The sequence below is a fragment of the Mauremys mutica genome, chromosome 1, assembly GCF_020497125.1.
Source record: "Mauremys mutica isolate MM-2020 ecotype Southern chromosome 1, ASM2049712v1, whole genome shotgun sequence".
NCBI classification, from domain to species: domain Eukaryota; kingdom Metazoa; phylum Chordata; order Testudines; family Geoemydidae; genus Mauremys; species Mauremys mutica.
This window is the reverse complement of record NC_059072.1, coordinates 132,159,250-132,182,757: the sequence shown is the minus strand read 5'-3', so window position 1 is coordinate 132,182,757 and position 23,508 is coordinate 132,159,250. Positions and strand designations below refer to the sequence as shown.

The 23,508-nt window shown below is 40.1% G+C and overlaps 1 protein-coding gene across 6 annotated transcripts in view; it reads right to left on the bottom strand.

Annotated features, from left to right (window-relative positions):
* Positions 1-23,508, bottom strand: part of CCDC91 (coiled-coil domain containing 91) — a 341,433-nt gene that overhangs the window by 70,782 nt on the left and 247,143 nt on the right. For all 6 annotated transcript variants that reach the window (XM_044996321.1, XM_044996330.1, XM_044996304.1 and 3 more), the window contains one exon: positions 6,901-7,014. In XM_044996321.1, coding sequence (XP_044852256.1) covers positions 6,901-7,014 — 114 coding nt within the window. The remainder of the gene's footprint in view (positions 1-6,900; positions 7,015-23,508) is intronic.

Genomic DNA, 23,508 nt, shown 5'->3' with positions numbered 1-23,508 from the left:
ACTGACTGCGGTTAAGGAGACAACAATGACTATCTGAACCCATAAATGATCAGAGTCTCTGAAGAGATCAGAAATCTGTTCTGTACATTAATTCGTAGGTGCTGGAACGAAGCACCCTTTGGCTTGAAGTTGTTTCCATCATATACAGGGCTTACAGTTTGGGTCAATGGCTCTCAGCACTGCCACTATACAAATTGTTCCAGTTCCCCTGCATTCATTACAAATCTATAATCTTGGGGAAATAACAAGATTTTCTGTGTTTTGAGGACCTGCAGGATGTGGCTCTGATTACCATATCCACACTTGTGTCTAACGGGTAAAAAAGAACATCTGTGTCTTTGCTGTACCCAAGAGTTCTCATTTACTATTTAATTTTAGGATTGTTTTATTGTGTATTATTTGTTTATTGTTTACTTGTTATACTGCCATGTGATTAGTGCTATATGAATTATTAATAAAATATTACCAGGATAATCTACTTTTTAAAGGAAGGGGCCCATTCATAATCAGGATATACTAACTTAGAACCATCAAATAAGAAAAATTGTAATTATTGTTTAAATTTAAAGTTACTACTTCGATTAAAATAAGCACATATGGTTATGTTGATAATGGCATGTATACAATTTTGTAGACTTTATAACTCAACCACAAGGAAGGAGGACTTCTGCAGCAAGTGGCTTCCTTTTTTAACTCTGATTGTTTCTATAAAACTTATTTTTGAAGACAACTTTCCAGCACACTAGCCCATTGCCTTTTAATGTACAAAAGTTAGGGTCCTTTAGAATCTGGGTCCCAATGCAGAAGAATAATTCTTGAGACTTATTTAAAAAACAACAAACAACAACAACTTATTACACTTGGTTTTAGAAATCATTCCTTGGATGTGAGCATTTGCTGCTTTTTGGATGCTTCCTTCCTTCTTCATAGCCTGCTCATGTGTAATGGTCTCATTTGTGGGATGGATTGGAAAACATTATTTTCTAATCCAAGGCCATAGGTCTTTATAAACCAAAAACTCTTCCTCCCTCAGGGATATGTCAGGGGATGTGGTCTTTCCTGTCTCCTTTTTCTAAAAGCCTCAAAGCTTGTGGTATCTTTTATTAATTTCAGCATGTTATATGTGATATTACACTGGCTATACATATGAAAAGGAAGTTATTTTCAGGATTTTATTTTTTCATTTTTAAAGCAGTTAAAATTGGTGTCTCTTTTTAAAAAGGGTGATTATATAGAGTAAGCTGAAAGTGAGTGAGGACAGTTGTAACAGTTCTTAATATTGTATATTAATATATAAATTTAACATATAAAGGATTCTTAATATTCTACATTAGAACCAGATTTATGACTTTTCAATAAGTTGTAACATTTTGATATAAAAAAAGACTACTTTTCTTTCTGTTTTTTCTGTCATACCTACTTTCTTTTCCTTTTTTGGGTAATGAATATTATATTGGGATTTTCAAGATCTCTAGACAAGTTCTCGCTGAGAATTAAATGCAGAATAAATTAAGCCTTCCTCAGTTTTACTTACTAGCAAAAATTATTTTGGAACATTAAAACCTCAAGTTGACACACAATTCTGGGCTGCTATTACTACCACTTTGTGAACCGACACAAAGTTTTTCAAGAATCCATGTATGAGGATATCTGTAAATGCTGGATTTTTTAGTGGCTTATCATGAACTACACAAGTTGATAAAACAGATATTAGACTGAAACAAAAATTAAAAAATCATTTAATCAGTATGTCCAGCAGTGAGTTATAAGTTAGTTTGAACATTGGTTATACAGAAGGTTTATTGTAAGGAAAGAAATGTATTTTATACAATTTCAAAATAAACTGATGCTTCTGAACAAGATTCTGTTTATGGATCTTTTCCTGAAGCACTTAATCATTGCTAACCAAGTGGAAATACTGCTCTGCCCACGTCCTCTGCTTCGAAGGACTTTAAACATTTTTATAAACAGCAAGGAAGTGTACTCTTACACACTGTATGCTACCCATTAGTGGGTGGAAGCGGATCTTCCTCTGATATTCGAAGAAAAATGGCAATATGATCTCTCTGAACTTCAGCCAGTAAATGGAAGTAAAACCTGTGCTTTCTCTGAGGGTCCTTCTAGGAATCCCTCCCAAAGTTATTGCCATTTAGTATAGTTAATAAGGTATATTTCTCATTCTGACAGGTGCTTCAGCCTTGACCAGAGATCCGTTCACATTGCCTCTGATGTAGCCATCTCAAAAGCTAGTTTTGCCAAATGGTTTGGGGTTATACACATTTTCCAATTTGAATGGCAATGCAGACAGACTTCACAAATCTTGCACCAGGAATAGCTAGCCCTCCTTAGCTGAATCCTTTCTGTATAGGCATTTGAGGCAACTGATCAATAAGTAAAACAAAAAACCCCACTTATATTCAGCATTTTGACATTCAAGACTGGGATTCATTATGGAATGAATGGAAATGGAATTCATTATGGAATTCATTATGGAATGAAGGAAAGATTGATTCTGTCAAAGATATAATTTTCATTGTCTCTTTGTAAGTATTTTAAGGATTAGATGCATTTAATTTTCTTGTCTTATACTTAAAATTCTGCTTTGATTCAGAGACACTATTGTCCAGCTACTTTTAGTTTATATAATAAATATCATCTTTCTCATTTCATCTAAATGTAATATGATGTGAAATTACAGTAACTCCTCACTTAACATTGTAGTTATATTCCTGAAAAATTCGACTTTAAGTTAAATGATGTTAAGCGAATCCAATTTCCCCATAAGAATTAATGTAAACGGGGGGGTTAGATTCCAGGGAAATTTTTTCTTGCTAGACAAAAGGCATTATATACAATTTAAACATTTTTAAACAAGCAATTTAATACAAATACAGTATAAGTTTTAAACAATTTTAAACAGGCAATTTAATACAGGTATTAAACAGGCTGGCAGCCCCCCTATCAGCTCCCCTACGTCCCCTCCAGCGCCTCTCGCCCGGCGGCAGACCCCGTGGATCAGCACCTTCCCCCTGCTCCTCCTGCCTCCGGCAATCAGCTGTCTTGCAGCATCAGGAGGCTGGGGGGAAGAGCGAGGACGCGGCGCATGTCCTGCCCACTCCCCTAAGCCTCCTGACCGCCAAAAAACAGCTGATTGCCGCAGGCAGGAGGCACGGGAGGGAGCAGGGAGGCTGCGCGCCACATCCTCGCTCCTCCCCCCAGCCTCCTGAACGCTACAAGACAGCCGATCGCCATGGGCAGGAGGTGGGGGGAGCTGGGGGAAGGCGCTGATCCGCAGGGTCCGCTGCAGGTGGGAGGCGCTGGTGGGGGGCGTAAGGGAGCTGATAGTCGGGCTGCCAGCCGTGGACAAAGCAGATGGCCAAACTACATTATAGAGGAGCATTGCACAGCTTTAAATGAGCATGTTCTGTAATGGAGCAGGGATGTAACATCAAAACAATGTTAAGCGAGAGGATGTTAAGTGGGGAGTTACTGTATATACAAAATGTGCATTACAATCTATAAACTATACATGTATACCATTTATGCACTTAAAAGTGACTGCATTCTATATGGTACATCATATATACATGGTAATACAATTACTAACGCATCATCTTTCAAAACTGATAAGCATGATCAGCTACAAGTTGCATCACAACTAATGTAAATTGACAATATATCAGGCTGAATGATTCCTAAAATGCACAGAACCACCAGTTCTTCATAACTCCATTCAAAGTACTTATAATTAAATATCAGTGATAACCTAAAGTCGAAAACATGTTTCAACAAAATGATTTTAGATTTTTTGCAATAATTGGATGAATTAACTTTCTTTGATTCTGTTCTACAACAGACTTTCTCAAGCATTGAAAAATATAAGAAAGAACAAGAATGTTTTTTGATGGAAGGAAGGAGTAGTACACTGAGAAAGGGAAGATAAGAGACTTTCTATTTATCTCAGTCATCTAGGATCCTAGGAAGATCTAGCAAAGATAAAGAAATGGAAAATATGTAGAAGAAAAGGACAAGAAAAGACAGAAAAACAATTATGCCCTGATTTACAGCCTTTGCAATTGCATTGTCTTTAATGGGGACGAACAATGTATAAATAAGGGAGAATTTGGCCCAAGATTTTAATATGAATGTTATACTGATTTGGGTAAGTCTCACAAGAGGTGAGATAGCTTTATAGTAGTAAGACAATAAAACAATGGGAAGAGAGCTCTGTGAAGCAACCATGTCTATAAATTATTCTTTTTGGGGAAAAAAATCCATTCTTTCTGATGCAAATGGAAATCCATATACCAAGGGATGGAATGGAGATGAGCTGCTCTAGATATGCCAGATAAAAAAATTCAAGGGATGCATTAGTTTGCCAAAACCTTTTCTTCATTCTAAATATCTTTTTATGATGTTCATTTTGTGGTGACTAGCTTCCAAATAAAAATGTAATAATACTTTTCACATGAAACTTTTAAATGACTTATGGAAAATAAAGTTCAGAAGGCAGTTTAGATCTTAAAAATGTGAAGAAAGGAAGAGTAATAAATGATATTTGGAGCACACAGACTTTTGCAGATGTTATGGCTAACACCCTGAAAAAACAGCCTAGGTTTTTAAGTTTGATGTCTTCACTGATCATAGCGAATGCACAGTAAATGTTAACACAAGCAATAAATACTAAACTGACAATGGTTTATTATTGGGTCAATGTCTTTTGAGCCTTTTGTAAAGGATGTAGTTAATTGATGAATATTCTGTTTTTTGTAAAGTGGGAAAATTGCTGATACTACTACATGGATTCTTACAATATTTACTTGTAAACCTCAGCGTAAAAAAAAGATTTTAGAACTGAAAGAGCACAACACTATGATGGCTGATGAGAATTACAGAGTGTTTACTTCTTGCAAAAGTACTGTAGCAAATCTTTTGCACAGATGTAGTAAACAGAATTTGTGGAATCCAGTCTGGTAGCTGAGATAGTGCTTATGACTACTGGGGAAAGTTATTATTTTAAATATCCTTTTCTAAGCAGCCAAGTCAAGTCATCATCTTGAAGGTTTGATTGGATGGAGGAACCATCTGATTTTCTTTATTGCTTTGTATATTTTCCAGATGGAAATGAAGATCTGTGGATGAACAATGAAAACCATGGTACTCTTGGTTTCTAGGCAACTATTAGGATTATTTTGGTAGCCAAATTTTTGGCCAGATACTTATCTCAATACTTTTAAAATAAACTAATGTACCTGTGATAAAATAACTGTTTTTGAAAGAGATGGGGGGGAAATGCACCTGCAAATGAGATGGAAATGGAGCCCTTGAGTCTCTTCATGTAGAACGAGGAAACATCATGAGAACTCAATAGAAGACATATATGAGATCTTTAGTAGACTTTCACTTTTGATCCAGACATTCAACTATTTTATGCTAATTTCCGAATTTTTCTGCTAGATACAGCTTTGACTACATTTGTTTTGGGAAGGCCGTATTTTCTAAACAACCAACAACTGTTGCTGACAGTGAGGATTTTGCACTAGATAGCTTGGTTGGTGGTCCAGGTAGTTTATCTATCTGAGATGTGAATTATTTTAACAGAGACTGATATTTTATGTGGTATCATTTATTTCGTAATTGGCCTTTTGTGATTGATCAACTTAGTCAAGATACAGATGAGCTCAAACATGTTTTCCCTAGCATCGGTCTCACCTTCCCTGTCAACAAACCCAATATTGCTAAAACTAACCTCCAGCCATAAGATGATGACAGAGAACTCATCCAATACTGCTTTTGGACTGATCAGCAAGTAATATTTTAGAAGTTAAATGAATTTCTCTGAATTCCCACACTACTCCCAGCCTCTGCTGGCCAGGGAAGTAAGAGACCAAACACATGCTTTCTTTCACAAGACAATATGACTTTGTTACCAGTTATGTTCAAGCATAATGTTATATTTATATTTTCAGAGCTCTAAAATTACTGGGTTTGATTCAGGTGGAGCATCAGATTATGCTAGGTCCCCAAATAGCTTGCAGATATCAAGCAAAACCCTAAAACTGGACTGTGCTGAGTGGGAAGGGGTGCGGCCAGAGGACACATTGTCTCTGGACATCCAATGGATAGCTTCTGCTGGTATGGTTCCTCTGAGCCACCACCGTAACTCAAAACTGTCTTTCCTAACAGGTACCCCTGCGGGAGAGTGGTGGTGCAAATATCTGCCTCCCGCAGAAGTGAATCGAGTATATACCGTTCTAGAATGGCCTTCTGTCCAGTTGGGTCCTAATTTTACTCCTATTGAAATCAATGGCAAACTCCCACTGACTTCAATAGGAGCAGGCCTTTAAATGTTTGTAGTCTTGGTACATCAACTTTCTGAACAAGATGAAAATACCTTTTCAGAATGGTGTCTGACAATGTGGACATATCATCTGACATTTATTAGTGTGTACACAAGTGAATAAGTAACTCAACAGTTAGAGAGTGTGTAGCATACACAGTCTGCAGAACAATTATTTTATGTATAGAGAAAAATGGAATATGTTACACCTACTGAACTCACTAATGAATCGAACTCAACAGCCAATAGTGGGATATGATTGTCTGCATTTTTGTCCAAACTTTATAATTTTTGTAAGAAATACTACATATTTTAACCAAGATATTCATTTCTGTATTTCTCCTTGGCTTCTGATAGAATTGAAATTTTGCAGATGTGAATAATTGGATATAGTACTATGCCAGACAAATTATCCAAAGTAGATGTGCAAAATCAAAGGTATAAAAATTGAACTGATAACATTACAATTTAAAACTGATTTTCATGCGTAATAAACTTAATATAATTCTAGCCACATGAATTTAAACCTTCAGCTATTATTATACAAGAGTGACACTTACCCTCTTCTGTTCTTTGATATATTCCATCAATTCCTCTCTTGTTCTTTTCACAGCTTCTTCCACAGCCTTTTCACTTTGCTTCCGTTCTTCCATTATTTCTGCCTTAACAACTTCCTGTAACAGAAAAGTAAATCTGAGAACGGTAAATTGTATACATGTACGTATCTATATTTCAAGTATTTCAGGGGCATAGGGAAGTCTCTCAGAATTCATCCCATTCTTTCTCCCAAAGAGTTAGCTGAGTGCACTGTTCCTACAATCATAGTTATCTCCAATATAAATATCTATACATATGTCTAACAATACTTTCAATATTCTAATCCCTACATTATGCGAAGGAGAGGGCTAGAACTAATCTAAAGCTGCATTTGTAGAAGTAAGTTTCTCACCTGTCAGCAAAAGGAAAGTATAATGAAGCAATTTTCAGGCGTTAAATTTCAACAACAGGTAGGAGTACACTGCTTCCTACTGAGGTCCATTAGGGTATGGCTACATTGCAGTTAAACACCTTCAGATGGCCCATGTCATCTGACTCAGGCTTACTGGATAATGCATAGCAAGGGGCAGTGCTTGATTGTGGTAGAGAATCACAATCACTTAGTGTTGCTGAGGGCATGGATGCAAAAAAGTTAGGATAATATTTAGTTTTGGGGGGACTTCCCAGGGCTGTTGAAGTAGCTACAGTAATGCTTTATATATAAACATTATATTTTAAAGTAACTTCTAAAATAATCTGAGAAATTTGTTATTTTAAAATATAAACCTGAGGAGCAAACCAATTAGTTTTTCAGACTGAAAAGTGATGGATTATTTTCTGTTACTTCTCTTGCCATTCCCACTCTGATCATGAAGTCAGAGCATTCATGGCACCCATTCAAGAGAGATTTAATATGCATTGTGCAACTTGCATGCACAAGCAAAAATAATCTAGAAGTAAAGAACACATTTGTCACTTGTATCAGAAAAGAATCACGAATAGGTAACTATTTTTCAGATGAAGTTATCCACGGTTCCTGAACTCATGTCACAATGGATGCATTCACCTGGCTCTCAAATCAATTTAGGATTGCCTTGCAATTAGGCTTCATTTGTAGCTACAGACACAACACTTCAGCATGCCATCTACTAAGGGAAACTGACTTGGAGGATCCTAAGATCATTGACAGTTTCCCTTTTTGGCTGGCTCTATGTACAAAGAGCTAGATTCAAAGGCAAACTAACTATATTCTGTGTTTATAGTTTCAGCAAGTGCAGAAGTTCTTTACACACAGAATTGGCTGAAAAGGAAACTGACTAGAATCACACCATTCTAGTTGTTTTCTCTTTGCAGCCAACTCACTGGAGCACTGTTTCAGTTACTGTGGCTGGCAGGACCAAATATAAGTGCAATCTTAAATTACTGTGAGGGCTGCATTAATACCTCCAAGCAGCAGAGAATTTGGGAGAGACAAGCAGAGAAAGGCTGAGAGAGAAGAACTGTGAGGGCAGAAACAGTGGTGGTCCTAACGGTGATTCACACAATATTTTCCACTGAGTGATGATAAATGCAACAGTTTAAACTTACTAACTACAACATAAAGTCATTACACAAGGGCTATACTCTATCCTTGAACTTGGCTATATTTTACCCTGAATACGGGAGGTTCACAGTAAACAGAGACCTCTTATTTTGAAGACTAATTAAAAATATAATTCAGCCTTCATCACAAAATGAGTTTGACACACCTGCAGTAATGAGTAATTTGTAGTAGACTTTTTTATAACCTCATATAAATGTAATGATAGTGAAAGGTGCCAGATTGAGTGTGCTGGAGACAGAAGTTCTCTATTTAGCCACAAAATAGGCACAATGTCACAGTAGTAGTGACAATATCCCCACACTATCTTGTCAGTGTCTCTCAACCCTGCTCTGGAAGGATCACCTAAAGGGATGACGGGGCAATTCAGATATCTCTGCTTCTCTTCTGTTAAGTATTATAATTAGATGTAAGTATTGGAGAGATCTCCTGTCTGAATCCTCTCTCCACTGTAAAATTCCTGATACCATTCAAAGTAGAAAAATACTCATGGCTGATATATTCAAAAAGCCATTCAAATAGGTCCCAATACAGAGAAGCATTTTAAGTACATGCTTAACTTCACCCCCACTGAGGAAAGCACTGACGCACATGCTTAAATCCCATCTTGACTTGAATGGGCTTTAAACATGTGTTTAAATGCTTCCCTGCATCAGGGCGATGGGAACAATAATGGGAAACGACCAATTCTGAAAGTGATACACTAGGACTCTTAAGTGGCTTTGCTAAACTCACACTGTATTTTAATCGAAAGACTAGAAAACCACTGAAGAGCGTAAAGTTAGTTATTGTTTCATCACTCCTATTTTTTGTAATATAGACTAAACATGCTATTGCAGCTAAACTGTTTATGAGAAACAAAAATCTGAAGCAACCCACCATTTGCCTGTGGGTTAAAAGCCACAACGTATCTTGATTGCATACGAGAAATAAATATAACTTTATTTCTTGTCTTTATAAGATACACGGCCATTATTTCATTACAGACTGACTAAACAATAGATCTTTCCTCCAGAAAAATAAATCTATTTTGAAATGGTTTGGGTGATATACTGGAATGATCCATCTATATCCCAAAAGTGCTGACGATTTAAGTTATTCAAAGTTAAGAAAAATTCCAGTCTTCTTCTGGAAATCATTCAAGATGTAAATATTTTTTTCCCTTTTCACAATTGTGCAGAATTATGTTTCTAAAATTAGAATCGAATAATGCCAGAGGGAACACCACTAAATGGTGTGCTGAATATTGTCAGGCAAAAAAGAAAAAAAAACACTTTACTGTAGTACTTAAAATGTATTCATTTTAAGCATACTGGTTATTCATATATGAATGAAGACAAAAGAATCAATATAAGGAGAGAGAATCCAGTTCTAAAGCTTTTTGTGAGCTCTGTTCATGGCCACCTCCAAACATTTGCTTGCTTTGTTTGACTATAAATTTAAGCAAGTGTTTTGTAATGCTATTAACATTTTTCAACTATACAGCAATCTTTTCTTTAAGAACAGTATCTCACACTTCCTACTTACTTACAAAGTCTCAAAGCCCTAAAATTCCAACTGTCCTGCAGGAAATATTTTTTTAAAGGAACTCAGTGCTATTAAATGGAGTTCACTCTTTTGGACAGGTGGAATTTTAAGATTCCAGGAGCACAAGATATTAGATATAATTAGATCATACTGCATCCTCAAGTATAGTGGGACTAGCACGCCTCCATAATGTAAAATATTGATGAAGCAAAAAATTGTCTTCTTGGGCCAAATCCTGATTCTATTAAATGTCAATGGGAGTTTTTCCATGGATTTCAATAGGATATTCTTTTCCCCTCTCCTGTAAGCAAATTATTGTATATACTCGTTCATAAGCCAAATATTTTTAGTAAAAAAAAAAAGGGAAGCACCAGAGAAGGGGGTCGGCTTATGAACAGGTATAGCGAGGGAGAAGTGGGACACAGACAGAAGGGAAGAGGCGTGGCCAGAGTCTCTCCGCTTCTGGCCACGCTGCTCTCCCCCCAGCTTCCAAAGCAGCTGCAGCTCCGGGGCTGAAAAGCTACAGCCGTGCCGCTCGCCCCCCGCTGCCCAGCCCTCTGAAGCCGTGCCGGCCGGCCTAGCCCAGTGGAACATACTGCAGCTGCACCGCCTGGTCTGGCCCGCCGGAGCAGGCTGCAGCCGCGCTGCCCAGCCTGCTGGAGCAGCTCCAGCCAGGTCAGAGACATCCTCCCCTGGCCCTCCCCCGATAAGGTGGGAAGGGATTGGATGGGGAGAGTGTGGGGGACGGTCCTGGGCTAGGGGTGGGGTCATGTGGGGGGTGGTCTCTTGACTCCGAGCTTCTCCCCCCAAAAAAATTTCTCCACCAGTTGCTGTCCCAGCCCATCAGGATAACCAGCTGGCGCGCTGGGACACTTTGTTTACTTAGGTTTACCTCCTTGCCTTCAGACGCTCGAGGTAAATAAACCATCTCAGCCCCCAGCGGCTTATCCTGGTGGCCCAGAAGCCAAAGTTTGCTGAGCCCTGAATTATAGAGTTGGCTTATGAACGGGTTATAAAAATTTTCCATTTTACTTATCCATCTGGGGAAGGGGGGTCAGCTTATAAATGAACCGGCTTATGATCGAGTATATATTTCTCATCAACCACCACCAAGTAACCTTTGCAAAATGATGCCATTTTTATTGTCCACATAGCAGAAGTGACAGAAAAACCCCATAATCACAAATTCACAATACCCATCTTCACAATCTTCTGAGTTCTGGAGCCTAGCAAATATGAACATCTTAGTTGTGAAGGCTGATTACTATTTTGTAATATTTTAATTTAGGTTACCAGGGAGCAAACTGTGAGACAAAGGTCTCTTTGACTAGAGAGCCCTGGCAAGACTAACCACAGATGTAGCAGAAAGTTACACATTATAGAAATATGCTGCTCACATAACTATAATCACATGCCAATTTAATTTGTGAAAAAGACCAAAATACCATGTTTTGCATTATAATATAAAGAAAGCTGATCAAACTCCATAATAAATTCTTTAAAACAGAACACAGATGTGGCAAGGCAGCATTGTCTTGAAGATGCAAAAATTTTTGCATTGATCAATTGTTTGCGAACACTAAAGCATGTACAGAAGACTCCATTCAAGAATTAACTTAAGTATCTTGGTGCCATGTTATTGCATTCTTTAAAAAGCAAGCTAGACAAGTAAAGAATGAAGTCATAGACTAATGAAATTCTACCATGTTTCTGTAGACTTCACACACATTAACACAAACAACTGAGAACTATATTTATGAAAAGCTATGTTTGTAAAATTATGATCACAACAGAAAAAAAAAAGTAGGGTGAGGAACCATTTTGCATTGGCACTGAAAAAAACCATTAAGAATTGCATTAATTTTCTTTACCTTGTCTAAGTAAGAAAAAAAAGAATAAATGTTGGCAAAGTTAAGTGGTATAATATCCCACTTATATGGGGTGGATTTAAGTACATAACTCAATTAATGCCATAGCATAGACGTGCTGAAGTTTTACTCTGCATTATGAAGACTTTGAACACTGCTCAAATTTTTATTCCCCAAAGGGCTGCTGCTAAAACAAACATTATTTCCTAGCTTTGTATATTCATATCTGATTTGCCCCAACAAAACAAAAAATTACAAATTATTTTCCACTGTTCATTTCCATGCTTTTAAAGGCTTTAGTTTCCTTATTTTTAATATTTATTTCCCCCCTCTAATTCTCTATGGTACAGTTAAATTGGAGCAACCATACCTTCAAGTTCAAGTTTTTTGTAAATTTCCATGTGTATGTGTGTCTTTAAATGGGGTCCGCTAGTAGCTCTTCAATTCCAAAGGATCATCAGCTGTCCTAGAACCTCCTGAAATGTAAGTCTTAGGAAGTCAGAAGTATACCTGGCCCCTCTACCTCACCTTACAATGTACAACTTAGGTTTTCTACAGAAACCCTGGAGCCCACTGGCTCACAATGTTCTGCAGCACTCAAAGGTGGCTGGTTCCTCCAAGAGACTTCTACCTTGTAGAGTTACAGGTCTTTCATTCATTTCCATTCATCATAAGTTTATCTTATAAACAGACTTCAAATAATGTGCACAATGGACTACACAAACTCTAATGAAACACAAAATGCTATGCTAAATAAGAATAAAAGCAATTTTGTACGTGTGTTTTTTTAGCTTTTTTAAATAGCCTTCGCCATAGATTTTAACACTATGAAAGTTTAAAATTTTTTTTAAACCTGAGTAAAAATTTTAAAAGTTCATTTTGTAAGCATCCATAACTTATACTTGTTTTGTTAACTGCCTTCCAGTTATCCAATGAAAGTATTTGTGTACACTGAAAGTAATAATATAAACGTTCTCCTTTATAGAATTATAAAGGGAACTAAAATAGGGCTCTGAATGGAACTCTAGCTAGAACCTTAACTATGATGGAGTTCATTATATCCAAGGTAATATATAATGACATGAAAACAGCATGATCCTTCATGCTCTGCCATGACTCTAATGTCACAGTGTGGTCATCTAGCCATCAAGTGTGATACCTTGGCACACTTATGTGTACCTTGGCTTACAGGCAGCACTTTGATTCTTAACTGGTTTTCATTCAGAGTCTCATTTATCATATCAGAGGACCAACTGTATCAGGTTCTTTCCAAAGAACTGTCCTTAAAACATGGCCCTAACTTCACAAAACTTTGAATTTATAGTTTTCAATTAAACTTAAAGAATCTCATCTCTAAATTTAGTGTTCTTAGACACTCCAAACAAGGGATACCAGAACACACTCATTTTCCTAACCATTATTAGGCTGCAGAAGGCTGTCATTAGCAGTTTGGAGAGAGACACATCTGATTTCATCTGAGTAGTCCACATGCTCATCATTTGTACTGGAAAAGGTGGGTCTTCTTGTAGCCTAATCTAGGCTGCCAGGAGATAGCTTTGCTGTACTGTCAGAGTTGAGAGATGTAGCCTGTTGCATCTCTCCATTCGTTCTTCAGCAAGCTGCAAGGGGTCAGAGGTTCTACAAAGACACATATGCCAGAGTAACAGGCTTCAATGAGACAGTTTGCACTGCTAGTGAGGTCCTGCTTGATGGAAGTGACGTGCCAGGTAACGGGGCAGGAAAAGAATCAAATAGTGGATGGACATTGGGAGTTGAGGCCTTTATATCAGAGAATTACAATGCCTCCTGAAAATAAGGTTCACTTTGAGGTGCCAACAGTAAGGAAGTAACCCTACCTCTCTCTGGAGTTTACCATCTACCACACTCCTGAACTGACAGCAAGTGGTGGGGTGCACAAGTAGGCCATCATCCAATAAGGCAGCAGCATCTCCCATCACTACCCTGCCAGAAGCTACATACTGTAGCTGTTCTCCAAATTGTGGCCTAAGATGGACCCCAGAGCAAATATGAACTATTCTGAGATAATATGTAGGCCGGGGTCTGCAACCTTTCAGAATTGGTGTGCCGAGTCTTCATTTATTCACTCTAATTTAAGATTTTGCGTGCCTGTAATACATTTTAACCTTTTTAGAAGGTCTCTTTCTATAAGTCTATAATATATAACTAAACTATTGTTGTATGTAAAGTAAATAAGTTTTTTTAAATGTTTAAGAAGCTTCATTTAAATTTAAATTAAAATCCAGAGCCCCCTGGACCAGTGGCCAGGACCCGGGCAGTGTGAGTGCCACTGAAAATCAGCTTGTGTGTCGCCTACATGCGTGCCATAGGTTACCTACCCCTGATGTAGGCCATACATGTCAGCAAATACACAATCCAACTCCCTCCCTACTTTTCTACTCTTGTATCATATGTGCACTCCTGCTCCTTTTATTCCTATAATGATGCTAACTTCTATTCCTTCTTTATCCCACAAGCATCTTTATGCTTTATTCCATATTGCCCATTCTGCATGTAACATTGTCCTTTGACTACGCATGAAAACACTACCCTCTCTTCAAGGCTAACTTCAGCCACAATTAATTACCACAATAAATTACCAATTGATAATGGTTTGGATGAAGACTAGAAGGGACTTGTGATATTAAGGTGTTTATATCCTAGTGTATAAAAATCAATCAAACTTTAGCTGCATGTATGTCTTATGTAAGTGCATGCTCTTATCTTCCCTCCCATCTCCCTCTTTACCACTTGCTAATGTTTGTTATACCCTCTGTTAGACTTAGTCCTAAATTAGATTGTGAGCTCACTGCTGTAAGAACTGTCCCCTCTTCTGTGTCTAGTTAAACAGGGACCTGGTTCTCTTGATGCCCCAGGTGTTGCTGTAATAAAAATAATAATAAAATTATTTGAGAAAATTGACAAGGCAAACAAAATATCAGGAAGAAACGAGCCACATGCTGCATCTGAGAAGAGCAACTTCTCCTTACAGTCATCATCAGGGACATCAGTTGAGGGGGGAAAAAGACTCAGCCATGAACAGAAGGTAGCCCTGTTTATAGGAATGGCTACTGAAAACTTCTGACCATTATGATCTCAGAAAAAACACTCACCCGACATCATTTAAAAGGCTAAGATGATAAACTAAGAGAAAAATAATAAACTCTGATTGACAAACCCCATTCCAGTGAAGCATTAAGCCATTTGCAAACAGAAATAAGGAGAATTCTGGATAAGTAAATTACAAACGAATACACACACACACGGAGGACAGAAGGCAAAACATACTATACTTTATGTACTGGAACGTTCTGGCTAATAATCTAAAATGAAAACCATAAACCATACCATACTTTGCAGCTTCACAGGAAAATTCTTTGTTTCCCTGAAAGGATCAGGTGGCAATAGTAAATGTTATGTAAAAAAATAAAATAAAATAAAAAAGGAACCACTGACTGTAACGTTTGTGGTATTCAGAAAAAGTAATCCTCAAATTATAACGTCTGTGGTGGTAAACTACTAAGAAGTGCTTCCAAGATCAGACGTGGTTAAAGCCTGTATTCAATGGAGTACTACTTTTCCATGACTTTGCCAGTACAGCAAAAATAAACTTATCTAGTGACAGGCATCTCTTCTGACCCAGTGTCAGTAAGATCGGCACTTTTCTTTCTTACGCATTCATCATTCAGAGAACATCAGATAAATGCAATACGCCCATCAACATACTTACTGACTCCTAAGACTCACTTGTTAATCATATGCAATATAAGGTTTATTGAAAAAAAGTTAATCTTAATATCGTTTTTCAAATATGTCCTGTTTCTTTCCTACTTTTTTCTTTGTATTTTCCTACTGATATTCCAAGCTTTCTGTACAGTAAATCTCTAGTGCTATATAACACCTCCCCACACCCACACCCCTCCATACACACCAAACATCACGAGTTTATTTATTATCTACATAGCTAAAGGCCAAATTAATCACTTAAAGTAATCTAAGAATCACTCCCCCACTACTACATTTTATATGACAACTTAGGTCAAATTTTTCAATTTGGTAGGCAAAAGTTTAGCACTCAAAATTGTATTTAGGTACCTGAGTAGGGATAGTTATCTATTCATCAGGTTACTTGGTACCTACATATAGATTTAGGTACAGAACTCTTAGCAACTAAGTTTGGAAGTGTGATTATGCCATCAATATATAGGAAAGGTATATGACGCTCGCATCTTCAGGAACTTTGGTCTGTTTCAAAAGGCGCAGGAAGGGATTTTCTTCCTAGATCAGAAAATAACCATTGGGGATGTTGAAATGCCTATAGTTATCCTTAGGGACCCAGCCTACCCCTTAATGCCATGGCTCATGAAGCCATACACAGGCAGCCTGGACAGTAGTCAGGAGCTGTTCAACTATAGGCTGAGCAAGTGCAGAATGGTGGTAGAATGTGCATTTGGACGTTTAAAACCATGTTAGCGCAGTTTACTGACTCAGACAGACCTCAGCTAAACCAATATTCCCATTGTTATTATTGCTTGCTGTGTGCTCCACGATATCTGTGAGAGTAAGGAGGAGACGTTTATGGTGGGGTGGGAGGTTGAGGCAAATCCTCTGGCCGCTGATTACGCGCAGCCAGACACCAGGGCGGTTAGAGTACAGGAGGGCACGGTGTGCATCAGAAAAGCTTTGAAAACCAGTTTCATGACTGGCCAGGCTACGGTATAAAAGTTCTGTTTGTTTCTCCTTGATGAACCGGGCCCCCGCCCTTGGTTCACTCTACTTCCCTGTAAGCTAACCACCCTCCCCTCCCCCCTTCAATCACCCCTTGCAGAGGCAATAAAGTCATTGTTGCTTCACATTCATACATTCTTTATTAATTCATCACACAAATAGGGGGTAGCCTGGGACGGCTGGGGGAGGAGGGAAGGACAAGGCCACACTTCACTTTAAAACTTATTGAATGCCAGCTTTCTGTTGCTTGGGCAGTCCTCTGGGTTGGAGTGGTTGGGTGCCTGGTGGCCCCCCCACCGCGTTCGTGGGCATCTGGCTGAGGAGGCAATGGAACTTGGGGAGGAGGGCGGTTGGTTACACAGGGGCTGTAGCAGCGGTCTTTGCTCATGCTGCCTGTCCTGAACCTCAACCATATGCTGGAGCATATCAGTTTGTTCCTCCAGTAGCCTCACCATTGCCTCTTGTCTTCTGTCAGCAAGCTGACGCCACCTATCATCTTCAGCCCACCACTTATTATCTTCAGCCCGCCACCTGTCCTCACGTTCATATTGTGCTTTCCTGGACTCTGATATTGTCTGCCTCCACGCATTCTGCTGGGCTCTTTCAGTGTGGGAGGACTGCATGAGCTCAGAGAACATTTCATTGCGAGTGAGTTTTTTTCACTTTCTAATCTTCGCTAGCCTCTGGGAAGGAGAAGATAGTGTGAGTGTTGAAACATTTGCAACTGGTGGAGGAAAAAAAAGGGAGAGTGGTAGTTAAAAAGACATTTTAGAGAACAATGGGTAGACTCTTTCACAGTAAACCTTGCTGTTAACATTACACAGCACATGTGCTTTCGGTACAAGGTCGCATTTTGCCTCTTATTGAGGGTATGCCGGTTTGGTGTGAGAGATCACTCATGCAGGGCTGGACAACAGAATTTGACTTGCAGGCAGCCAGGTAAGACACAGTCTTTTGGCTTCTTTAACCTTCATAACATGTGGGAATGGTTTCAAACAGCAGCGCTCTCATTTCCCATACGAAGCAGCCATTGGGTTGGCCATTTAAAATGGGTTGGCAATTTAAAAGGAGGGGCTGTGGTTTTCAGGTTAACGTGCAGCACAACAAACCCAACTAACACCCCCACACACACACCCAATTACCTGGGATGATTGCTTCACCCCTCCCCCCACTGTGTGGCTAAAAGCGGGGAACATTTCTGTTCAGCCACAGGCAAACAGCCCAGCAGGAATGGGCGCCTCTGAATGTCCCCTTAATAAAATCACCCTATTTCAACCAGGTGACCATGAATGATATCACTCTCCTGAGGATAACACAGAGAGAGAAAGAACGGATGTTGTTTGAATGCCAGCAAACACCGGGACAATACGCTGTGTTATGCAATGATTCCAGACTATGTGCTACTGGCCTGGTGTGGTAAAGTGTCCTACCATGGAGGATGGAATAAGGCTGCCCTCCCCAGAAACCTTTTGCAAAGGCTTTGGGAGTACATCCAGGAGAGCTTTATGGAGATGTCCCTGGAGGATTTCCGCTCCATCCCCAGACACGTTAACAGACTTTTTCAGTAGCTGTACTGGCCGCGAATGCCAGGGCAAATTAATCATTAAACACACTTGCTTTTAAGCCATGTATAATATTTACAAAGGTACACTCTTCAGAGGTCCCTTCTCTGCCTGGCGGGTCTGGGAGGCAGCCTTGGGTGGGTTCGGGGGGTACCGGCTCCAGCTCCAGGGTGAGAAACAGTTCCTGGCTGTCGGGGAAAATGGTTTCTCCGCTTGCTTGCTGTGAGCTATCTTCAATCTCCTCCTCATCATCTTCCATGTCCCCAAAACCCGCATCTCTGTTGTGTGCTACTCCATCGATGGAATCAAAGCATAGGGTTGCGGTACTGGTGGCTGCACCTCCTAGAATGGCATGCAGCTCATCATAGAAGTGGCATGTCTGGGGCTCTGACCCGGATTGGCCGTTTGCCTCTCTGGTTTTTTGGTAGGCTTGCCTCAGCTCCTTAAGTTCCATGCGGCACTGCTGTGAGTCCCTGTTATAGCCTCTGTCCTGCATGCCCTTGGAGATTTTTTCAAATGTTTGGGCATTTCATCTTTTGGAATGGAGTTCGGATAGCACAGATTCATCTCCCAATACAGCGATCAGATCCCATACCTCCCATTTGGTACATCCTGGAGCTCTTTTGTGATTCTGGGACTCCATCAAGGTCACCTCTGCTGAGGAGATCTGCACTTACCTGCAGATTGCCAAAATGGCCAAACTGGAAATGAGATTAAAAAGTTTGCGGGCCTTTTCCTGTCTACCTGGCCAGTGCATCTGAGCTGAGAGTGCTGTCCAGAGCGGTCACAGTGGAGCACTCTGGAATAGCTCCCAGACGCCAATACTGTTGAATTGTGACCACACTGCCCCACACTACCCCAAGGTCGATTTCAGTGCTAATCCCCTCATTGGGGGAGGAGTACAGAAATCGATTTTAAGAGCCCTTTAAGTTGGAAAAAACGGCTTCGTCATGTGGACGGGTGCAGGGTTAATATGATGTAACAGTGTTAAATTCGACCTAAACTCGTAGTGTAGACCAGGGTCATGTTATACCTTTCTCTACTAGACTGAGGATCCCATTATCAAATATTTGTTCCCCATGCAGGTACTTATATGCTGAATCAAGTCGCCCCTTATCCTTAAGGCAGGTTTTCTAATTTTTTGTTCACTCTCTTGGCTCTTCTCTAACCCATCTCCAATTTATCAGCATCCTTTCTGAACTGTGGGCACCAGAACTGGACACAATATTCCACAGATATTGCACCAGTGCCAAATATAATACAAAAATCACCCTTCTACTTCTACTCAAGATTCCCATCTTCTCTTCATGTTATTTGCTTCCTTGATTCATTTTGTTCTCAGCTATGCTAGTCTATGCTAAATGAGTACTCAGATCTTTACTCTTTTTGCCCTCCTTTTTGTTTGGCCAGCTTGTCCCAGAAGAGATTGGTCTCCCTCCTACTGAAGTGTAGACCATCCAAATTCTACTACCCTCTTTCCCCATGGAAGGTGGACCAATGTTCCACAAAACCCTAGCCCCTTACTTAGCCATCAGTTGAGTTCCAGAAGCTTCTGCCTTCCTTTGCTCACAGGACAGGAATGATCTCAGAGAAGATTGCTTGGACATTCCTCTTCTGCATGCTTCCAGTTCCCTGAAGTCATCTACTACCTGTGAAATCTCCAACAATGTAGTGTCATTAGTGTCAATATGAATCCCCTGCAAGACTGTGTTTTCCTTGGATGGCTGGAGAACTCTATGTGCAAGCTTGCTTTTCTTACAGGTTGGACCGAGCTGCCATCCACGGATGTGTCCTGTACATCTTTCTGTTCACTTGAACCAGCTGGATCTTTAGAAGTATCTTCCACAATTTCAGAGTTGAAGACCTGGTATCAAAGGGAAAATTCTAGCTGTGTGGACTTCCTCCTGGTCCTCTTCTCTCTGGTGGCCACAGCCTACCCAACCTCGTCTGTCTTCAGCCTTGAAGAATGCCAGTGTGATTTCTTGCCTTTGGTGGTTATGAACTGCTAGATCTCTTCTCTGACTTCCTATATCTGTCTCTTTGGTGGTCAGCTCCTTTTAACCTGGGGTACTGGTGTTCCCTTAGCCTGTCTGTCAAAGAACTCCTCAGCTTCTCTGATTCTCAGCAGCCTCTCTACTTATACCTCCATTCCAAGAATCTTTTTACCCCATCAAAGCCACCACCATACACTTCATGCACAGGAAGTCCCTTCTAGTTTCACACAGGACAGAAAACATGATACATCTGTTGCAGTCACCTCCACTGTTTCAACACTGGCTGAATCTGGAAGGAAAGCCTCTCACTCTCTCTCCAAACTCTTCTGTTATTTGCCTCTGTTTGCAGCTCTTGAGTTCACCTGGCAAGTGACTTTTTAGACCAAGTCCCCCTGATAAACTCAGCTCACCACCAGAGAGCAATTTACCACCCAGACACTTCTAATGGCAGGGCTGATCAAAGCTCCAATGGGTCACAACCTCATAGTCTTTACCAAGGCACCAACAACAGACCTGTCTTAGCTGCTTACTCAGGGGCACATGTACACAGAGAGCAAGCAAAGAAACAACCAAAGATGGCCCAAACACACCACTTGCCGAGTTCCACAATCTCTAAGCACAGAGTCTGCAGTTATGATCTCCAAAACTCTCCTATTGGTGATCTCTGCATACAGCTATTTTGAAGTTGTAGGTCAACTTATATTTAGTTATTTCTCACACCAAACTCCCATTGACCTCCATGAGAATTTAACTAGAGGAAGGAGTAGAAAATAAAAAGTGTAACCACCTCAGGATTTGGCCTACAATTATAATAAGAAAAGCATAGTAATAGTGGAGTTTTCTTTCCATCCAGTGCAAATCTCTCTTTATCCTGACAGATAATTATCAAAGAGTTCACAAAAAGTCTACCAACACCACCATATGAAGGGCCCAGTTCTGTGTTCTTAGAAACCTAGAGTAAAAGTCCAGCTGATATGATGGAGAGTATATTTGTCCCCTCATCTGGGATACAGTTCAAAAGCCTATGCCATTTAATCTGCTTTTCCTCTCTTTATTCTTCTTCCTTTTTTGAGCAGCAAGAACCAATGGATTGGAAAAAGATAATAAGAAAGAAGAAAGAAGGCTGAGCAGATTATTCACTGGAAAATAGTATGCTGCCTCTGCGCACACACACACAGGTGTTGTAAGCTCTAGATCTATCTAGAAGGCAATATCTATTGCAGCCATGTCCAAATTTCCTCCGGGCTCTGAACATTTGTTGTAAAACTATACTTAGGTCAAAGCCCTTAGGTAATTTGTATGTTTCTTTTTTTAAATACAATCCAAGAATCATGAACAAAACAAAACAAAACAATGGAGGAAGGCAGTGTGTGTGGATCTGTAGAGGCAGTGTACTTTGACAACTTCAATTTCAAGTGAGTAATTTTTCCTTCTCCTTTGGGAATCATCTCTGCGGCGGCCCAATCCTGGAAGGCAGAATGGCAGTAACAAACCTTAGATGAGGACTCAGGAATAGTTAAAGATTAAAAATACAGTGGGGGAACCAGTTTGGAGTACCTCAGGTCCAGACAGGATGTAACTAAAGACTGCAGTGTAATAAACGCTGGATGGATTTGTAAGACATCCTCTATTAGTTGACGTTTCAGTAAACTCTCCCAGTCAAAGTGGGCTAAAGTTTAAAGCCAGTAGGAAGTGGAGATGTCCCTTGAAGAGTGAGCTCTTCTCAAGCACTTTATGAAGTGAGTAGCGGTCTATCACTGACATCCCATTTTGCTAGGAAACGCTTCCAAAAGCCAGAACTACTTGTCTGGATCCATATGATTGTGGACTTGAACAACAAGACACCACAGTGATGCAGGCCTATCATAAAACAATGCTATATACTTGACTATTTTTTTCAAAGAAGCTTAAAACTAACTAAAGAGTGACTACTGAAAACCTACTGCATCTAACAAATACTGTGGAGAAGGGTATAAAAAGATGCCATGATGGCTCAAAAAACTGCTGCCTGCAACAAAATGAAAGGAAGCGAGAGCAGACTTACATGGTTTTACAGCGTGAAATTCATACCGAATGACAAGATCTGAGAGAGAGTGAGTGCACTTGGACCCTGTAACGGGGTGAACACCCACTCCAGCCCAGAAGGGGTTGGAAAAGCCCTGCAGAGAGCTGGGGTTGGGCAAGGGAGTAAAACCCCAGCTGATTGGGGGAAGTGGCTGCAGCTGGGGCCATGCCCCAAACTAAGCAACTGGGCCTTATAAGAAGGCCAGGGAAGCCAGAGGGAGACAGGCTTGGCTGCTGGGGAAATACCCAGGGGACCTAGAGGGAAGCAGGGCTGGGGAAAGGCCTTAGGAGCTGGGAAGCCCTAGGCTGGCAACTCCCCAGGCTGCAGGGCCTAGTTCTAGGCCTCCTAGGTAGTGAGCTTGCAGGGGGGCAGCCGGAGGGTGGGTAAAGGCAGCCAGTCCAAACCCCTTGTTGCCTGTGATGATTGGCTGATAGACTGCAGTCTGCCCCAGGGAGCGGATGCTAAACGGAGACTGGCAGTAGCCACGACTGAGGTGACGTGGGGATAGGGAGTGGAGGTTCCCCTGGAGTGGGGAAACCCAGAGAAAGACTGTGGGGTACTGCAGGAGGCAGAACCCTGAGATAAGTGCACCGGGATCCTAGGAGGGACATAGGGGCCAACGACAAGTGAATCACTAGCCTGCAGAGGGCACTCCTGGGTCAAAGAGCTAATTCCCGATGAAGACCAGTAGGAGGCGCCGCAGGGGTGAGTCTGTACTGTGCTACACACTCAATAGTTGCTGATTTCGCAATGATTTTTGGAACTGTCATGCCAGTGAATGAACTCCCAAGAGTGGGGGGCTGTGCAGAAGCAATTCTCAATGGAGAACCACCTGCTACAACAGTTATATTTGGCAATAAAAAAGAAAAGAGCGACACCCACACATTTTCCTCTCCCTCATATTAGCTTCCTTAATCTCCTGTAGAGACCTACTTATCCTGAGCAATAAAGAAAATGGGAAGAGATGGGTAAAATTGAGCTATTTTAAATCTAGGGATCAGAAAAAGCCACCGTGTTTGTAATAAACAAGACTGGAAATCTGATTAATAAATCCATAATAATTTTTGGACAAACTTTTAATTTATAGTGTTTACAACCTTATCCACATGTAGGGCATTGAGGAAAAATATGACAATGGTAATATTACCATATTACCATTCAGTCAAGACATTTACAGCAAACAACAAAAAGTAAAAAAAAAAAGTGCTCTTTTAGTCTATGTTCAGTTCCTTATGCATTTCACTGTATAGCCTTCATTCATTTATATTG